General features: G+C 69.3%; 1 protein-coding gene across 1 annotated transcript; it reads right to left on the reverse strand.

The window, feature by feature from the left end:
* Positions 1-7: 7 nt before the first annotated feature.
* LOC142596908 (nitric oxide synthase 3-like) lies at positions 8-9,105 on the reverse strand (the record flags this gene model as incomplete). The annotated part of the gene is given in 20 exon segments (XM_075727366.1): positions 8-28; positions 770-899; positions 993-1,167; positions 2,011-2,127; positions 2,213-2,280; positions 2,353-2,370; positions 2,372-2,458; positions 2,543-2,687; positions 2,784-2,857; positions 2,932-3,126; positions 3,249-3,350; positions 3,445-3,619; positions 4,030-4,169; positions 4,247-4,388; positions 4,509-4,600; positions 4,738-4,900; positions 6,730-6,878; positions 7,801-7,878; positions 7,880-7,904; positions 8,993-9,105. Coding segments are annotated over 20 exon segments (2,209 nt in total), but the record flags the coding sequence as incomplete, so codon positions are not given.
* Between the last annotated feature and the right edge of the window lie 9,096 nt (positions 9,106-18,201).

The following is an 18,201-nucleotide window of genomic DNA, read 5'->3' on the forward strand; positions in this document are numbered from 1 at the left end:
ACCCGGCGCTTGTGCAGGTGGGACAGCCCTGGGGGGCACAGCGGGGCTGGGGGGCATGGGGGGCACGGGGGGGCAGGGGGGTGGCAGGGAGGACTGGGGGGGCACGAGGGGTGGGAGATCACAAAGGGGCTGGGGGGGTCACGGGGGGGTGGGGAGGGGTCAGAGGGGGTCCTGGGAGGGGACAGGGGGGCGACAGGGGGGCTGGGGGTGTCACAGGGGGTCCTGGGGGGGTGGTCCTGGGGGGGTCACGGAGAGGGGCTGGGAGGAGCTGGGGGGTGACGGGGGGATTGGGGGGTGTCATGGGGGGTGGTCACGGGGGGGGCATGGAGAGGGGCTGGGAGGAGCTGGGGGGGCGACGGGGGGGTTGGTGGTGTCACAGGGGGTCCCAGGGGGGTGGTCCCGGGGGGGTCACGGAGAGGGGCTGGGAGGAGCTGGGGGGTGACAGGGGACTGGGGGGTGTCATGGGGGGGTGGTCCCGGGGGGGGCATGGAGTGGGGCTGGGAGGAGCTGGGGGGTGATGGGGGATTGGGGGGTGTCATGGGGGGGTGGTCCCGGGGGGGGGCATGGAGAGGGGCTGGGAGGAGCTGGGGGGGGCGATGGGGGATTGGGGGATGTCATGGGGGGGCTGGGGGAGCCTCTCGGCAGGGGTGGGTGTCCCGGGGGGGGGCCATGGGGCAGATGCCGGCTGCGGGTGGAGGGCGATGCAGGGGGGTGGGGGGCTCCCCAGGGCCAGGGGGTGCCGGGGGGGGTCCGGGGGGGGTGGCGGTACCAGCCAGGGTCTCTGTGGCCTGGGGCTGCCCCACCATCCGGTGCCTCTGGCGCTTCCAGCCCTGGGTGGGGGCGAAGAGCTCCTCGGCCCCCCCCACCCCGTCCCCCACGCAGAAGGTCTCGCAGGCGGCCTGAGGGCACAGGGAGGAGCGGTGGGTGCGGGGTTGGGGGGGGGGATGCCGGTGGGTGCCCCCCACCCTCCGGTGCTCTCCCCCTGCCCCAACCTGGAAGACGAGGCGGGCCCACGTGCGGAAGGACTCCTCCTGGGCGCAGAGCTCGTCGCCCTCGCCCATGGGCAGCACCCGCTCCCCCCCCAGCTCCTCCAGCCGCGTGTCCACCGCCCGGGCGAAGGCGCAGAAGTGGGGGTACGCCCGCGAGCCCAGCCCGAACACCGCGAACCTGCCGCCACGGGGAGGGGGGGGGACGGGGCTGAGCGCGGTCAGCGCAGACCCGAACCCCCCCCCCCACCGCCCCCGACCCTGGGGTCGGACCCTGCGCTGCCGGTGGGGGCAGCCAGGGCTGGGGGGGACCCCCAGGGTTGGGGGGGGGACCCCCAGGGTTGGGGGTCAGGGTGGGTGCTGTGGGTGGTGGTCAGGGCTGATACAAATGGGGTTTGGGGTTGGGGACCCCCCGGGGCGGCTCTCGCCCCCATCCACAGCCATGGGATGGATGCGCCAGGGGAGGTTTAGGTTGGATATTGGGAGAAATTTCTTCATGGAAAGAGTGGCCAAGCCCTGGACCAGGCTGCCCAGAGAGGTGGGGGAGTCCCCCGCCCTGGAGGGGTTCAAAAACAGGCAGAGGTGGCACTGGGGGCCATGGTTGGGCATGGGGGTGTTGGGGTGATGGTTGGGCTGATGATCTTAGAGATCCTGTCCAACCTTAGTGATTCCCAGTTTTACTTTCATTATAAATAATGCAGCCCCCAAGCCAGGAAACATGGAATTATGACTCTGCCCTCAATGGGTTTGGTGGTGGCCTTGGCAGCGTTGGGTCAATGGTTGGGCTGGGGGATCTTAGAGGGCTTTGCCAACCTCAACCATTCCATGATTCCATGATTCTATGATTCTATGCGGCCGGAGCTGCCGGTGCCAGGGCCGGTGCCCACCGTGGGCTCTGCCCCCTCCCCAGCCCACAGCCAGGCACGGTGCAACCCCCCTGGATGGGGCACCCCAAGCCCCAGCCCGCGCTCAGGCCGGGCAGAGGACCCCAACACCGTCCCTGTCCCCACGGCCGTGGCGGTACCGCAGGGCACCCAGCGTGCCGGCGCTGTCGGTGTTGCTCAGCTGCCGCCGTTTCTTCTTCCAGGAGGCGACGAGCTGGTCGGACTGCGAGACGCTGTTGAAGCGCAGCTTGTAGCTCCTGCGCGGGACGAAGGGCAGGGTGAGGGCAGGGTGGGCTCTTCCCCACCCCAACCGGGCACCCATGGCCTCCTCAGGGCGCTCACTTGGGCGGCTCAGCCTGGGAGGTGCTGGTGTAGGGCGAAGTCATCTCCATCAGCGCCTTGGAGAAGCTCTGTTGGGGACAGCACCGTCACCGTCCCGTCCCCATCCCGTCCCCTCTTCCCCCTCCCCAAATCCTCCTCACCTCCGCGCATTCGGGGGGGGTCCCCGTTGCCGAAGGTGCTGGTCACCACCAGCACCAGGGTCTCGTGCTCCAGGGACACCACGTCGTACTCGTCCATGCACAGCACCTACGTGGCGGGGGACGTGGGGCTGGGACGCGGGTTGGGGGGGAGACGCCGAGGCCGCTCTTCCCACCATCTCCCCTTGCCCACCTTGGGGTCGAAGGCGCGTCGGAAGAGCTGGCAGAGGTTCCAGGCGTAGGTTCGGGATTTGCCGGTCTCGGTGGCGTAGAGGATGGTGGCCTTCACCCGTCGCGCCATCATGTGTCCCATCAGCTTGGCTGAGATCTTCACCGCGCTTTCGGGGAGGGGGGCGGTGGCATCACCGGGTCAGCGTCCGGCCCCATATCAGGGACCCACGGGCAGGGATCGCCCGCCAAGGGTTGGCACCTACTTGGCCACCTCCTTGAAGGTCTTCCTCCTGGTGACGGTGGTGCCTTTGGAGACGTAGACCTTCCAGGCGTCGGGCTGCGGGGCGGGCAGGGGGTCAGCCGTGGGGCGGTGGGGCTGTGGGGCCGCGGGGCGGTGGGGGCTGAGCCCACCTGGTAGCGGAAGGTGGGGCAGAGCTGGTAGTTGACCATCTCCTGATGGAAGACGGGGGTGAGGCTCCCCGAGATGGGGGGCACGATCCAGACCCAGTCGGCGGGGCAACCCCCCCGCGTCCGCAGCTCGTTCTCCATGTGCTTCACGAAGGACTCGGTGGCCGCGTGGTGGTCCACGATCGTCACCTTGGCCACCTGCGGGGACGGCGGGCTCGGGGAGGGGGGAACCGGGAGCAGCCGGCGCCCGCCCCGGTGGCACGGCGGCGCCGGGGGTCCCCGCAGCGTGGCGGTGCCGGCGTCCCGGCCACGCGTCCCACCTGGTAGCTGTGCAGCACGGCGACGTTCACCTCCACCGCCGCCTTGTCCTTCCAGAGGGACGACGTTGTCCGCGTGTCCAGCCCCATGCGCAGGGCCACCTCCTGCCGGCGGCACAGCGGGGGGCTCAGCCCGGCTCCCCCCAGGGTGCGGGGGTCCCGGTGTGGGGCACCTGGGCCCCCGCGCCGTGGGGCTCACCGGCAGCAGGTTGTAGCGCTGGCTGTCGCAGAGGTTCCTGGTGCCGATCTCGCTGCTCATGTACCAGCCGTTGAAGGGGGCCGCCGGGAACTCCAGCCCCCCGATCTCCAGCAGCATGTTGGAGACGGCCGGCAGCGCGTACCACCGCAGCCCCAGCTCCCCGAACCACTCCAGCCTGCACGGGGGGGCAGGCTCCAGCTGGGGACCCACGCCGGCCCCACACTTGCCAGCCCCACACCTGCCAGCCCCACACCGGCCCCACACCTGCCAGCCCCACACCAGCCCCACACCTGCCAGCCCCACACCTGCCAGCCCCACGCCAGCCCCACACCTGCCAGCCCCACGCCTGCCAGCCCCACACTTGCCAGCCCCACACCTGCCAGCCCCACACCTGCCAGCCCCAGCTCCCCAGCGTGGGTCCCCAACCTCCATCCCAGCCCCACTCCCATCCCCTCCCCAGCGCGTGGGACCCCCACCCCAGCCCCACGGCCGGGAGGGGTGTCCCATTGGGGCCAGGAGGGTCCGGCTCTCTTGTGGCCATGGGGGGCAGGCGGGGCCCGTGTTGGGGGGCACAGCCCCACTCACGTGGGGTGCTGCAGGGGCACCTCGAGGACCAGCTCCGGCGGGAGGGGGAAGAGCTCGGGGGGCTCCTCGGGGCTCTGCAGCAGCAGCGGCAGCACGTCGAAGCGGCCGCCGCCGGGGCTCCAGCCGTAGTGGATGCAGAGCTGGGGGGTGGCAGCGTCAGGGCGGGGGCGGCACCGGGGGGGTCTGGGGGTGCAGGGAAAGGGGGGGGTTTCCCCACCTCGGTGATGTCGACGTTGGCCGGGTCCCCCTGCACGGAGCCGTCGGGCTGCCGGTACCCGGCGTAGCGGATCAGCTGCGTGTTCCAGATGCGGAAATCGCCCCGGCCCGGCGTCCGCTGCGGGAAGATGGTGATGGCCGACCTGGGGGGGGGCCGGGGCGGGATGTCACCGACACCCCTCGGCTGCGGGGGCCGGGGGGGTCCCACCCCGGGGCCGGGGGTCCAGCCGGCGGCGAGCGCGGCAGGCGGGCAGGGCTCTCACCGAATGTTGCCGCGGTTGGTGGCGTACTGGATGTGGGTGCAGAGGAAGCTGAACATCTCCGCCACGCCGGCGCAGTCCCGGGCGTCGAAAACCTGCGGGGAGGGGTCAGGGCGGGGACGGGGGGGGACAGGGGACATCCCGTTGCCCCCCGGCCACCCCATGGGGCGACTCCCAGCCATGGGGCAGGTGTGGGTGCCCACGGGCGCCGTGGGGTGCCCCCCACCCTCACCTGCAGCTTGTTCCACTGGATGCGGCCCACGCAGCGCGCGGCGTTGCGCCAGGCCTGCTTGGCCCCGAAGACGAGCTCGGGCTCCAGCAGCTGGTAGGTGCCGGTGGCCCCGATGGCCGCTTCCACCTCCCGCAGCCGCTGGACGTGCGCCGGGGAGTTCTCCCTGCGGGTGCCCCCGTGCCTCAGCCCCCCCGGGACCCCCGCACTGCGGTGGGGTGCCCCGGGCAGGGATGGGGATTTGGGATGGCCCCGGGCAGGGATGGAGATTTGGGATGGCTCAGGGCAGGGAGGGGGATTTGGGATGCTCTGGGTCTGGGATGGGGCCATGGGGTGCCCCGGGCAGGGATGGGGATTTGGGATGGCCCCGGGCAGGGATGGGGATTTGGGATGGCCCAGGGCAGGGAGGGGGATTTGGGATGCCCTGGAGCTGGGATGGGGCCGTGGGATGCCCTGGAGCTGGGATGGGGCTGTGGGGCACCCCGGGGCAGGGATGGGGATTTGGGATGCTCTGGGGCTGGGATGGGGCTGTGGGATGCCCTGGGCAGAGATGGGGATTTGGGATGCTCTGGGTCTGGGATGGGGCCGTGGGATGCCCTGGGGCAGGGATGGGGATTTGGGATGCTCTGGGTCTGGGATGGGTCTGGGATGGGGCTGTGGGACACCCCAGGACAGGGTTTGGGACTTGGGATGTCCTGGAGCTGGGATGGGGCTATGGGATGCCCTGGCGCTGGGATGGGGATTTGGGATGCTCTGGGTCTGGGATGGGGCCATGGGGTGCCCCGGGCAGGGATGGGGATTTGGGATGGCTCAGGGCAGGGAGGGGGATTTGGGATGCTCTGGGTCTGGGATGGGGCCATGTGGTGCCCCGGGCAGGGATGGGGATTTGGGATGGCCCTGGGCAGGGATGGGGATTTGGGATGGCCCAGGGCAGGGAGGGGGATTTGGGATGCCCTGGAGCTGGGATGGGGCCGTGGGATGCCCTGGAGCTGGGATGGGGCTGTGGGATGCCCTGGAGCTGGGATGGGGCTGTGGGGCACCCCGGGGCAGGGATGGGGATTTGGGATGCTCTGGGTCTGGGATGGGGCCGTGGGATGCCCCGGGGCAGGGATGGGGATTTGGGATGCTCTGGGTCTGGGATGGGAGCGTGGGATGCCCCGGGGCAGGGATGGGGATTTGGGATGCTCTGGGTCTGGGATGGGGCCGTGGGATGCCCTGGGGCAGGGATGGGGATTTGGGATGCTCTGGGGCTGGGATGGGGCCATGGGATGCCCCGGGCAGCGATGGGGATTTGGGATGCTCTGGGGCTGGGATGGGTCTGGGATGGGGCTGTGGGACACCCCAGGACAGGGTTTGGGACTTGGGATGCCCTGGCGCTGGGATGGGGATTTGGGATGGCCCAGGGCTGGGATGGGGCTGTGGGATGCACTGGGACTGGGATGGAGCCATGGGGCACCCCGGGGCAGGGATGGGGATTTGGGATGCTCTGGGGCAGGGATGCACTGTGGGATGCCCCAGGGCTGGGATGGGGATTTGGGATGCCTTGGGTCTGGGATGGGGATTTGGGATGCTCTGGGGCTCAGATGGGGATTTGGGATGCCCCAGGGCAGGGCTGGGGATGTGGGATGACCTGGGGCAGGGATGGGACCATGGGATGCCCCCAGGCAGGGCTGGGGCCATGGGTCACCCCTGGGCAGGGTTTGGGATCTGGGATGCCCTGGAGCTGGGATGGGGCTGTGGGATGCCCTGGGGCAGGGATGGGACCATGGGATGCCCCAGGCAGGGCTGGGGATTTGGGATGCCCTGGGGCTCAGATGGGGATGTGGGGCACCCCGGGGCAGGGCTGGGGGTTTGGGATGCCCCGGGGCTCAGATGGGGGTTTGGGATGCCCCGGGGCAGAGCTGGGGGTTTGGGGCACCCCGGGGCAGAGCTGGGGGTTTGGGGCACACCGGGGCAGGGCAGGCCCGTGCCGTGCCCCCGCCGCGCCCCGCTCACCGCCGCAGGGACAGGTAGTACTGGGTGATGAAGTCCCGGGCCAGGCCCAGCAGCTCCTCGGCCGGCCGGGTGCCCTCGGGGGTGGGGGCCGGCAGCGGCCGCGGCAGCACCAGCGAGCCCAGGCAGCGCTGCCCCGAGCAGGGCAGCTCCTGGGGCGCGGGGGTCACCGGGGGGCCCGGCCCACGCCCCCCGCCCGCGCCCCTCATCCCTGCGGCCCCACAAGCCCGCCCGCGCATCCCCCAGCCCTCCCCTCCGTCCCCGGGTCCCCCATCCCAGCACTCTGCCCCCCCCACCCTGCACCCCCATCTTGCACCCCCAGCCCCGCGCCCCCCTGCACCCCCCAGATCTGCACCCTCAGCCCCGTGCCCCCCAGCCCTGCACCCCCCAGCCCTGCACCCCCCAGCCCTGCACCCCTCAGCCCCGTGCCCCCCCACCCTACACCCCCATCTTGCACCCCCAGCCCCGTGCCCCCCTGCACCCCCCAGATCTGCACCCTCAGCCCTGTGCCCCCCAGCCCTGCACCCCTCAGCCCTGCAGCCCCATCTTGCACCCCCAGCCCTGCGCCCCCCTGCACCCCCCAGATCTGCACCCTCAGCCCTGTGCCCCCCAGCCCTGCACCCCCCAGCCCCATGCCCCCCCGCCCTGCAGCCCCCATCTTGCACCCCCAGCCCTGCGCCCCTCTGCACCCCCCAGCCCCGCACCCCCCAGCCCTGCACCCCCAGCCCTGCACCCCCCAGCCCTGCGCCCCTCAGCCCTGCGCCCCTCAGCCCTGTGCCCCCCAGCCTGGTGCCCCCCATCCCTGCACCCCCAGTCCCGCACCCCCCAGCCCTGCACTCCTCAGCCCTGCACCCACCAGCCCCATGCCCCCCAGCCCCATCTTGCACCCCCAGCCCTGCACCCCCCACCCTGCACACCTCAGCCCCATGCAGTGCACCCCAGCCCCATGCCCCCCAGCCCTGCACCGCTGGCCCCGTGCCCCCAAGCCCAGCACCCCCCAGCCCAGCACCTCCCAGCCCTGCACCCCCCAGCCCTGCACCCCTCATCCCCGCACCCCCAACCCCGCACGCCCACCTGCAGGGCCTGGGCGCAGAGCGTGTCGTAGCCGATGGTCCCCGTCTCCCAGTTCTTCAGCCGGGCGAAGCGGGGGGGGCTCCGCCGGGCGGGTGGGCGCCGAGCTGGGGGGGGGAGCAGCCCTGAGTCCTGGCCAGGCTTTGGGGGGGGGTCCCCTGGGCAGCCCCCCGCCTGCCTCACGCAGGGAGCACAGCTGGGGGGCCCGGGCGGGGGGCACCCCACCCCACGCTTGCTCCAGCAGCTCTGATTTCGGGAGCCTCCGGCACCTCGGGGTGCTGGGAGCTGCTCGTGGGGGCAGAGACCCCCGGGGGGGCGGGAGGGGAGCGGGCAGGGGTGGGCGGGGGGCACTGGGGTGAGCTGGGACCAGCGGAGGTGGGCTGAGGGGTGCTGGGGGGCTGCGCGGGGGACATGGGGGTGACTGGGGACCTCCCCGCCCCCCCGGTGCTGCTGTGGTGGCCCCGGGCCCCCGGCTCCGCTCTGGGGCTGAGCTGTGGGGCTGAGCTTGGGGGGGGACGTGGGGCGTTCCTGCGCCTCGTCCATGTGCAAGCACGAACAATGGCCATGAGTCAGAGCGGGCTGCCGGCCACCGCGGGGAGAACCCACCTCGTCCCCGTCCCCGTCCCCGTCCCCGTCCCCTCCGGGCTGGGGGGTCCCCGCACCTCCCATCCCCGCTCGACCCCATGTGCCCCCTCCCCATAGGTCTCCATACATCCCCATACGGCCCTGTAGGTCCTGACGCATCCCAGGGGCTGCTGTGGGGCTGGCAGCACCGCTGTGGGGCTAGCAGCACCGCTGTGGGGCTGGCAGCACCGCCGTGGGGCTGCCGGGCCACGCCGTGGGGCAGGGGATGCCAGCGCGATGCCACGGGGCACCACGGGCAAGCGGGCGCGGGGCTCCGCTGCCGACAGGCTCCCATGGCTGCACCGCGTCCCGTCCCGGCACACGCCGCCCCACCGGGACACGGCTCCGGTGGGGCCACGGCTCCGGTGGGGCCAGGGCTCCGGGGGGCTCAGCCACGCGGGGATGCTCCCACGCGCCGCGGTGGGTCCAGGCAGGAGGGGGCCAAACGAGAGGTCCCCATCGAGGCGCGGGGGCCAGCAGCCCGGTGCGTCACGGCACAGCGGGTGCCGGTGCCCTGTCCGCCCCGTCCGTCCATCCCGCCCCATCCATCCCGTCCGCCCCGCGCGCCCACCTGCCCCGCTCGGTGACGGTGCTCTCCTCGGGCGCGGCGCTGAGCTGCCGGGAGCAGAGGCCGAGGCCGCAGGAGCGGGCAGCGCCGGGCAGCACGGCCGGCAGGTTGCCCATCGTGCCGCCACTGAGCCGCCGGTGCCGGGAGCGGCCGTTTCCTCCGGCTGCGGCGGGGAAGTGGTGACCTCGGCCGCGCGCGCCTCCGCCCCGCGCACAATGGGCGCCCCACCACCGCCACGCCGGGCCGCGGCCTGAGCCGCGCTGGGGAGCCCGCCGTGGGGCTGAGTGAGGGGCTTCGGCCCCGCTCGGCCCTCCCCGTGCCCTGGCACGGGGCTGGGGGCGTGCGGTGGCAGCGGTGCTGGGGGGCGGCACATGCGGGACCCCCAGCGTGGCCATGGGACCCCTGGCACAGCCACAGGACCCCCAGTACAGCCATGGACCCTCCAGCACGGCCATGGGACCCCCAGCATGATCACAGGACCCCCGACACAACCACGGGACCCCCAGCATGGCCACGGGACCCCCGACACAACCACGGGACCCCCAGCATGGCCACGGGACCCCCAGCACGGCCATGGGACCCCCAGCACGGCCATGGACCCCCAGCACGGCCACGGGACCCCCAGCACAGCCATGAGACCCCCAGCACGGCCATGGACCCCCAGCATGGCCACGGGACCCCCAGCACAGCCATGGGACCCCAGCACAGCTATGGGACCCCCGGCACAGCCATGGGACCCCCAGCATGGCCACGGGACCCCCAGTACAGCCATGGGACCCCCAGCACGGCCATGGGACCCCCAGCATGGCCACAGGACCCCCAGCACAGCCATGGGACCCCCAGTACCCCCAGCACAGCCACGGGACCCCTAGCACAGCCATGGGACCCCCAGTACCCCCGGCACGGCCACGGGACCCTCCCACCTCCCCCGGCCCCCAGCCCCACAGCCCGCCGAAGTGGGGGGGTGCGAAGGGCCGTGGGTCGGGGTCCGCCCCCCCCGGCCAACTGTCCCCCATTCCCGCCACCCCCCAGCCGGGCGGGGGTCCCCGGTGACCCCCAGGGTGGGTCCCAGGGGAGGGGGGCACGGGCAGCGCGGGTGCAGGGACCCCCGGGGGGGTCGGGGGTGCTCGGGGGGCGTGGGGTCTGCCCCGGGGGGCGCGGGTCCCGGGGGGCCGGGCTGGGGGGGCCGGTGCCGGCTCTCCGGGGGGGGGGGGGGCTCGGCCCGCGGCCCCCGCAGCGACGGGAAACCGCGCCCGGCCGCGGCTCCGCGGGTTCCTTCCTGCGCCGGGGGAGCGGGGCCGGGGGCGGCACCGGGGGGGGGGCGGCACCGGGGGCGGCACCGGGGGGGGCGCAGGGACCCCCCGGACACGGGCTGGGGGCGGGGGGGGGCGGCAGCCCCGCGGGACCCCCCCGAGAGGGGCGGGGGTACCGGTCACCCCCCCCCCGGGGGTCCCGGCCCGGTCGGTGCCGGGGTCGCCCCGCGCTCTGGGCCCCCCCCCCCCCCGAGCCCCCCAACCGCGCGGGGCGGGGCGGGGCCTGTCCGTCACGGCGGAGCGAGCAGGAGATTGGCTGTCCGTCCCGGGGGGCGGGGGCTCGGCGGCGGTGGGCTGGGCTGGACTGGGCTGAACTGGGCTGGGATGGTCTGAACCGGGCTGAACCGGGCTGGACTGGGCTGAACTGGGCTGGGATGGTCTGAACCGGGCTGAACCGGGCTGGACTGGGCTGAACTGGGCTGGGATGGTCTGAACCGGGCTGAACCGGGCTGGACTGGGCTGAACTGGGCTGGGATGGTCTGAACCGGGCTGAACCGGGCTGGACTGGGCTGAACTGGGCTGTGCTGGGCTGGGCTGAACCGGGCTGGACTGGGCTGGTCTGGGCTGAACTGGGCGGAACTGGGCTGGGCTGCGCTGAGCTGAACTGGGTTGAACTGGGCTGGGCTGGGCTGTACTGGGCTGTGCTGGGCTGAACTGGGCTGAACCTGGCTGGGCTGGGCTGAGCTGGGCTGAACTGTGCTGGGTGCCGCTGGGCTGAACCTAGCTGAACTGGGCTGGACTGGGCTGAACTGGACTGAGCTGGGCTGAACTGGTCTGGGCTGTCTGAGGTGAACTGGGTTGAACTGGGCTGGGCTGGGCTGAACTGGTCTAAACTGGGCTGAACTGGGCTGGGCTGTCTGAGCTGAACTGGGCTGAACCTGGCTGGGCTGGGCTGAACCTGGCTGAACTGGGCTGGGCTGGGCTGGGCTGGGCTGGGCTGGACTGGACTGGGCTGGGCTGGGCTGGGCTGGGCTGGGCTGGACTGGGATGGGATGGGCTGAGCTGGGATGGGCTGAATGGGGCTGGACTGGGCTGGGCTGAGTTGAACTGGGCTGAACTTGGCTGAACTGGACTGGGCTGAGCTGGACTGGGATGAGCTGGGCTGAATGGGGCTGAGCTGGGCTGAACTGGGCTGGGCTGGGCTGAACTGGGCTGGGCCAGGCTGAAATGGGCTGGGCTGAACTGGGCTGGATTGGGCTGAACTGGGCTGGACTGGGCTGGATTGGGCTGGGTGAACTGGGCTGGACTGGGTTGGGCTGAACTGGGCTGTGCTGGATTGGGCTGGATTGGGCTGGGTGAACTGGACTCGAATGGGCTGGGCTGAACTGGGCTGGGCTGAACTGGGCTGGATTGGGCTGAACTGGGCTGAACTGGGCTGGGCCAGGCTGAAATGTGCTGGGCTGAACTGGGCTGGGCTGGGCTGAACTGGGCTGGACTGGGCTGAACTGTTCAACTGGGCTGGGCCAGGCTGAAATGGGCTGGGTCGGGCTAAGCTGAGCTGGTCTGAACTGGTCTGAACTGAGCTGAACTAGGCTGAACCTGGCTTGGCTGGGCTGAACTGGGCTGAACTGGGCTGGGTGTCGCTGGGCTGATCCTAGCAGAACTGGGCTGGGCTGGGCTGAGCTGGGCTGAACTGGGCTGGGCTGCACTGAGCTGAACTGGGTTGAACTGGGCTGGGCTGGGCTGTACTGGGCTGTGCTGGGCTGAACTGGTCTAAACTGGTCTAAACTGAGCTGAACTGGGCTGAACCTGGCTGGGCTGGGCTGAGCTGGGCTGAACTGTGCTGGGTGCCACTGGGCTGAACCTAGCTGAACTGGGCTGGGCTGGGCTGAGCTGGGCTGGGCTGGGTTGAACCTGGCTGAACCTGGCTGGGCTGGGCTGAACTGGGCTGAACTGGTCTGGGCTGTCTGAGGTGAACTGGGTTGAACTGGGCTAGGCTGGGCTGTGCTGGGCTAAACTGGTCTAAACTGGGCTGAACTGAGTTGAACTGGGCTGAACCTGGCTGGGCTGGGCTGAACCTGGCTGGGCTGGGCTGGACTGGGCTGAACTGGGCTGAACCGGGCTGAATTGGCCTGTACTGGGCTGGGCTGAGCTGAGCTGTGCTGGGATGGGCTGTGCTGGGCTGAACTGGTGTAAACTGGGTTGAACTGGGCTGAACTGATCTAAACTGGGCTGAACTGGGCTGAACTGGACTGGACTGGACTGGACTGGGATGAGCTGGACTGGGATGAGCTGGGCTGAACGGGGCTGGACTGGGCTGAGCTGGATTGGGTGGGTGAACTGGGCTGGACTGGGTTGGGCTGAACTGGGCTGAACTAGGCTGTGCTGGATTGGGCTGGGTGAACTGGACTCGACTGGGCTGGTCTGGGCTGAACTGGTCTGGTCTGGTCTGGGCTGAACTGGGCTGGGCTGGGCTGGACTGGGCCAGGCTGAACTGTTCTGAACTAGGCTGGGCCAGGCTGAATTGCCTGAACCTGGCTGAACTGGGCTGGTCTGGGCTGAACTGGGCTGAGCTGGGCTGAACCTGGCTGAAGTGGGCTGGGTCGGGCTAAGCCGAGCTGCGCTGAACTGGTCTGAACTGGGCTGAGCTGGGCTGAACCTGGCTGAAGTGGGCTGGGTCGGGCTAAGCCGAGCTGCGCTGAACTGGTCTGAACTGAGCTGAACTGGGCTGAACCTGGCTTGGCTGGGCTGAACTGGGCTGAACTGTGCTGGGTGCCGCTGGGCTGAACCTAGCTGAACTGGGCTGGGCTGGGCTGAACTGGTCCGGGCTGGGCTGAACTGGTCTAAACTGGACTGAACTGGTCTGGTCTGGTCTGGGCTGGGCTGGGCTGAACTGGTCTAAACTGGGCTGAACTGGGCTGGGCTGTCTGAGCTGAACTGGGCTGAACCTGGCTGAACTGAACTGAACTGGGCTGAACTGGGCTGGACTGGGCTGAACTGGGCTGTGCTGGGCTGAACTGGTCTAAACTGGGCTGAACTGGGCTGGGTTCGGCTGGGCTGAACTGGGCTGGGCTGGGTTGAACTGGGCAGGGCTGAACTGGGCTGGGCTGAACTGGGCTGTGCTTGGCTGAATTGGGCTGGGCTGTGCTGAGCTGAACTGGGTTTAATTGGGCTGAGCTGAACTGGGTTGAACTTGGCTGAACTGGACTGGTCTGGTCTGGGCTGAACTGGACTGAACTGGTCTGGTCCTGGCTGGACTGGGCTGAACTGGGCTGGGCTGAACTGGGCTGGGCTGGACTGGACTGGACTGGGCTGGGCTGGGCTGAACTGGGCTGGGCTGGACTGGACTGGACTGGGCTGGGCTGGGCTGGACTGGACTGGACTGGGCTGGACTGGGCTGAACCTGGCTGAACTGGGCTGGCCTGGGCTTGGCTGGCCTGGGCTGAACTGGGCTGTGCTGTGCTGGGCTGAACTGGGCTGGGCTGAACTGGGCTGAATTGGGCTGGGCTGAACTGGGCTGGGCTGAACTGGGCTGGATTGGGCTGGGCTGAACTGGGCTGGGCTGAACTGGGCTGGATTGGGCTGGGCTGAACTGGGCTGGATTGGGCTGGACTGAACTGGTCTTGCTGGACTGGTCTGAACTTGGCTGAACTGGGCTGGGCTGAGCTGGGCTGGCCTGGGCTGAGCTGGGCTGGCCTGGGCTGAACTGGGCTGTTCTGGGCTGGCCTGGGCTGAACTGGGCTGTTCTGGGCTGTGCTGGGCTGTGCTGGGCTATGCTGGGCTGAACTGGGCTGGGCTGGATTGGGCTGGGCTGAACTGGGCTGGATTGGGCTGGGCTGAACCTAGCTGACCTGGTCTGGACTGTGCTGGTCTGGTCTGAACTGGTCTGGTCTGGGCTGGTCTGGGCTGGTCTGGGCTAAACTGGGCTGGGCTGAGCTGAACCTGGCTGAACTGGTCTGGATTGGGATGAGTGAACTGGACTGGACTGGGCTGGGCTGAACTGGTCTGGTCTGGGCTGGTCTGGGCTGAACCTGGCTGAACTGGGCTGGACTGGTCTCAGGTGGGCTGGTCTGGGCTGAACTGGGCTGAACTGGGCTGGCCTGGGCTGAACTGGGCTGAACTGGGCTGGGCCCGGCTGGGCTGGACTGAGCTGAGCTGGGCTGAACCTGGCTGAAGTGGGCTGGGCTGTGCCGGGCTGGGCTGAACTGGGTTGAACTGGGCTGGGCTGAACTTGGCTGAGCTGGACTGAACTGGGCTGAGCTGGGCCGAACTGGGCCGGTGCCGTGGGCCGGTGCTGGTGGTCGCAGCCCCCAGCGGGTCCGGGTCGGGCCCGGCGCCATTTCAGCACCTGGGACAGAGCCAGGGGGGCGGGCTGGGACTGGGATGGACTGGGAGTGGGAGTGGGAGTGGGGTGGGACTGGAGTGGAGTGGGACTGGGAGTGGGAGTGGGAGTGGAGTGGGACTGGATTGGGACTGGGAGTGGAGTGGGACTGGAGTGAGACTGGAGTGGGACTGGAGTGAGACTGGAGTGGGACTGGACTGGACTGAGACTCGGAGTGGGCTGTCACTGAACTGGTACTGGGACTGGGACCGGGACTGGGATGAGGACTGCTGGGACTGGGTCTGGACTGGGTCTGGACTGGGACTGGAGTGAGACGGGGACAGGTTCTGTGACTATGCCTGGGTCTGGGATAGGCACAGGAACTGGGACTTGGACCAGGACTTGGACCAGGACTGGGACTGGGACTGGAGTGGAACTGGGACTGAAGTGGGACTGGACTGGTACTGGGAATGGGACTTGACTGGACTGGGATTGGAGTGAGGACTGGTTCTGTGACTGGGAGTGGAACTGGGACTGGACTGAGACTGGGACTGGAATGGAACTGGGACTGGGAGTGGAGTGGAACTGGCACTGGCATGGAACTGGGACTGGACTTGGATTGAAGTGGGACTGGGATTGGCTTGGATTGGGCCTGGGCCTGGGCTTGGACTGGGAATGGGAGTGGACTGGAACTGGGACTGGGACTTGGACTGTACTGGGACTGGGACCAGACTGGGACTCAGAGTGGGCTGTCACTGAACTGAGACCAGGACCAGACGAACTAAACTGTACTGGACTGTACTGGGACTGGGATTGCACCTGTGTCTGGGATGCGGACTGGGACTGGGACTAAGACCGGGACTGGGACTGGGACTGGAGTGGAACTGGGACTGGGACTAGACTAGACTGGGACTGGAGTGGGACTGTGACTGGACTGGGACTGGGACTGGAGTGGGAATGGATGGGGACTGTACTGGATCTGGACTGGGAGTGGAATGGGACTGGGACTGGACTGGAACTTGGAGTGGGCTGTCACTGAACTGGGACTGGGAGTGGACTGGGACTGGAGTGAGACTGGGACTGGTTCTGACTGGGACTGGGTCTGAGATGTGGATGGGGACTGGGGCTTGGACCAGGACTGGACTGGGAGTGGACTGGCACTGTAGTGGGAATGGGACTGGGAATGGGAATTGACTGGACTGGGACTGAAACTGGGACTGGGACTGGGACATGATGAGACTGGGACTGGGACTGGGGCCAAGACTGGCCTGGGACTGAAGTGGGACTGGGACTGAGACTGGGACTGAGGCTGGAGTGGAATTGGGACTGGGACTGGACTAGGACTGGGGCTGGATGGGGACTGGGAATGGGAAGTGACTGGACTGGACTGGGACTGGACTGGGACTGGGACTGGACTGGGACCAGCACCAGGACCAGCATAATGATTGGGACTGGGACTGGACTGGACTGGATCTTGGACTGAGACTCGATGGGGACTGGGAGTAGAGTGGGACTGGATGTGGGACTGGGACTGGAGTGGGAGTCGACTGGGACTGGGACCGGAGTGGAACTGGCACTGGGACTGGGACTGGAGTGGATCTGGGATTTGGACTGGAGTGGGACTGGGACTGGCGTGGAACTGGGACTGGGCCTGGGACTGAAGTGGGACTGGGACTGGACTGGACTGGGTCTGGGACTAGACCTAGATTGGGAATGGGAGTGGACTGGGACTGGGTTGGGACTGAACTGGACTGGGACTGGAGTGGAATTGGGACTGGGACTGGAGTGGGAGCGGACTGGGACTGGACTGGATTGTGACTGGGATGACGACTGGTTCTGTGACTGGGTCTGGACTGGAACTGGGACTAGACTGGGATGAGCACCAGGACCAGCATCATGATTGGGACTGGGAGTGGACTGGGATTGGGACTAGGACTGGACTGGGACCGGGGCCAAGACTGGGCTGGAACTGGGATTGTGATGGGGACTGGGACGGGGACTGGGAGTGGAACTGAGACCGGGACTGAGACTGGGACTGGACCAGGACCAGCACTGGAACTGGAAACTGGACCAGGACTGGGACTGGAACCAGCACTGGGGCCAGGACCAGCACCAGGCCAGGACTGGGGTCCAAGCCTGGGCTGGGACTGGGACCAGCACCAGGATCAAAAACTTTGCTGGGACCAGGACAGCACTGGGACTGGGACCCAACACTGGGACCGGGACCAGAACTGGGACCCAGCACCAGGACTGGGACTGGAACTGGGACCCAGCACTGGGACTGGAACTGGGACCCAGCACTGGGACTGGGACCGGGACCCTGCACCGGGACTGGGACTGGAACTGGAACCCAGCACTGGAGCTGGGACACAGCACTGGGACTGGGACTGGAACTGGGACCCAGCACCAGGACTGGGACCCAGCACTGGGACTGGGACTGGGACTGGAACTGGGACCCAGCACTGGAACTGGGACCCAGCACTGGGACTGGGACCCAGCACCGGGACTGGGACTGGAACTGGAACTGGGACCCAGCACTGGGACTGGGACATAACACCAGGACTGGGACGGGAACTGGGACCCAGCACCGGGACTGGGACCCAGCACTGGGACTGGAACTGGGACCCAGCACTGGAACTGGGACTGGAACTGGGACCCAGCACTGGAACTGGGATTGGAACTGGGACCCAGCACTGGAACTGGGACATAACACCAGGACTGGGACGGGAACTGGGACCCAGCACCGGGACTGGGACCCAGCACTGGGACTGGAACTGGGACCCAGCACTGGAACTGGGACTGGAACTGGGACCCAGCACTGGAACTGGGATTGGAACTGGGACCCAGCACTGGAACTGGGATTGGAACTGGGACCCAGCACTGGAACTGGGACCCAGCACCAGGACTGGGATTGGAACTGGGACCCAGCACTGGAACTGGGACCCAGCACCAGGACTGGGACTGGAACTGGGACCCAGCACTGGAACTGGGATTGGAACTGGGACCCAGCACTGGAACTGGGATTGGAACTGGGACCCAGCACCGGGACTGGGACACAGCACTGGGACTGGAACTGGAACTAGGACCCAGCACTGGGCCTGGGACTGGAACTGGGACCCAGCAGTGGGAGGGGGAGCTGGGCCGCGGGGGCCGGTGCTGCTGGGGAGGTTGGGGGGGGCCAGTGGGGGCACCCAGCACGGGGTGAGCACAGACCTGCACCCCACAGGCCCTGCCGCGGCCGGACCCCCCTGGACCCCAGGGTGACCCTGACCATGACCCTGGATGACCCCACGTGGCCCCACTGGCGCCCAGGCATGTCCCTGACCCCAGGGCAGCTCCCCCGGGGACACCGGGGCGCGACCCCGGGCGGGCAGGGGGACCCCAGGCCAGGGGAGGGGATCCCGCAGGGGGAGGGGGCCCGGCTGGGCGGGGGGCACAGGGCAGCGCAGGGGGGGCTGGGGGCTGGGTGGCCCTCGCAGGGTCCTGGCAGCGCCGGGCCGGGGCGCTGGGCGTCGGAGACCCCCCCCTTGCCAGGGCCCGGCTGGTGCTGGTGCTGGGAGGCTCTGCCTGCTCCTGGCGCTGGCACCGGCCCCGCCTGGCACCCGTGTCCTGGCATCCCAGCATCCTGATGTCCCAGC

The sequence above is a fragment of the Pelecanus crispus genome, unplaced genomic scaffold, assembly GCF_030463565.1.
Source record: "Pelecanus crispus isolate bPelCri1 unplaced genomic scaffold, bPelCri1.pri SCAFFOLD_210, whole genome shotgun sequence".
NCBI classification, from domain to species: Eukaryota; Metazoa; Chordata; class Aves; order Pelecaniformes; family Pelecanidae; genus Pelecanus; species Pelecanus crispus.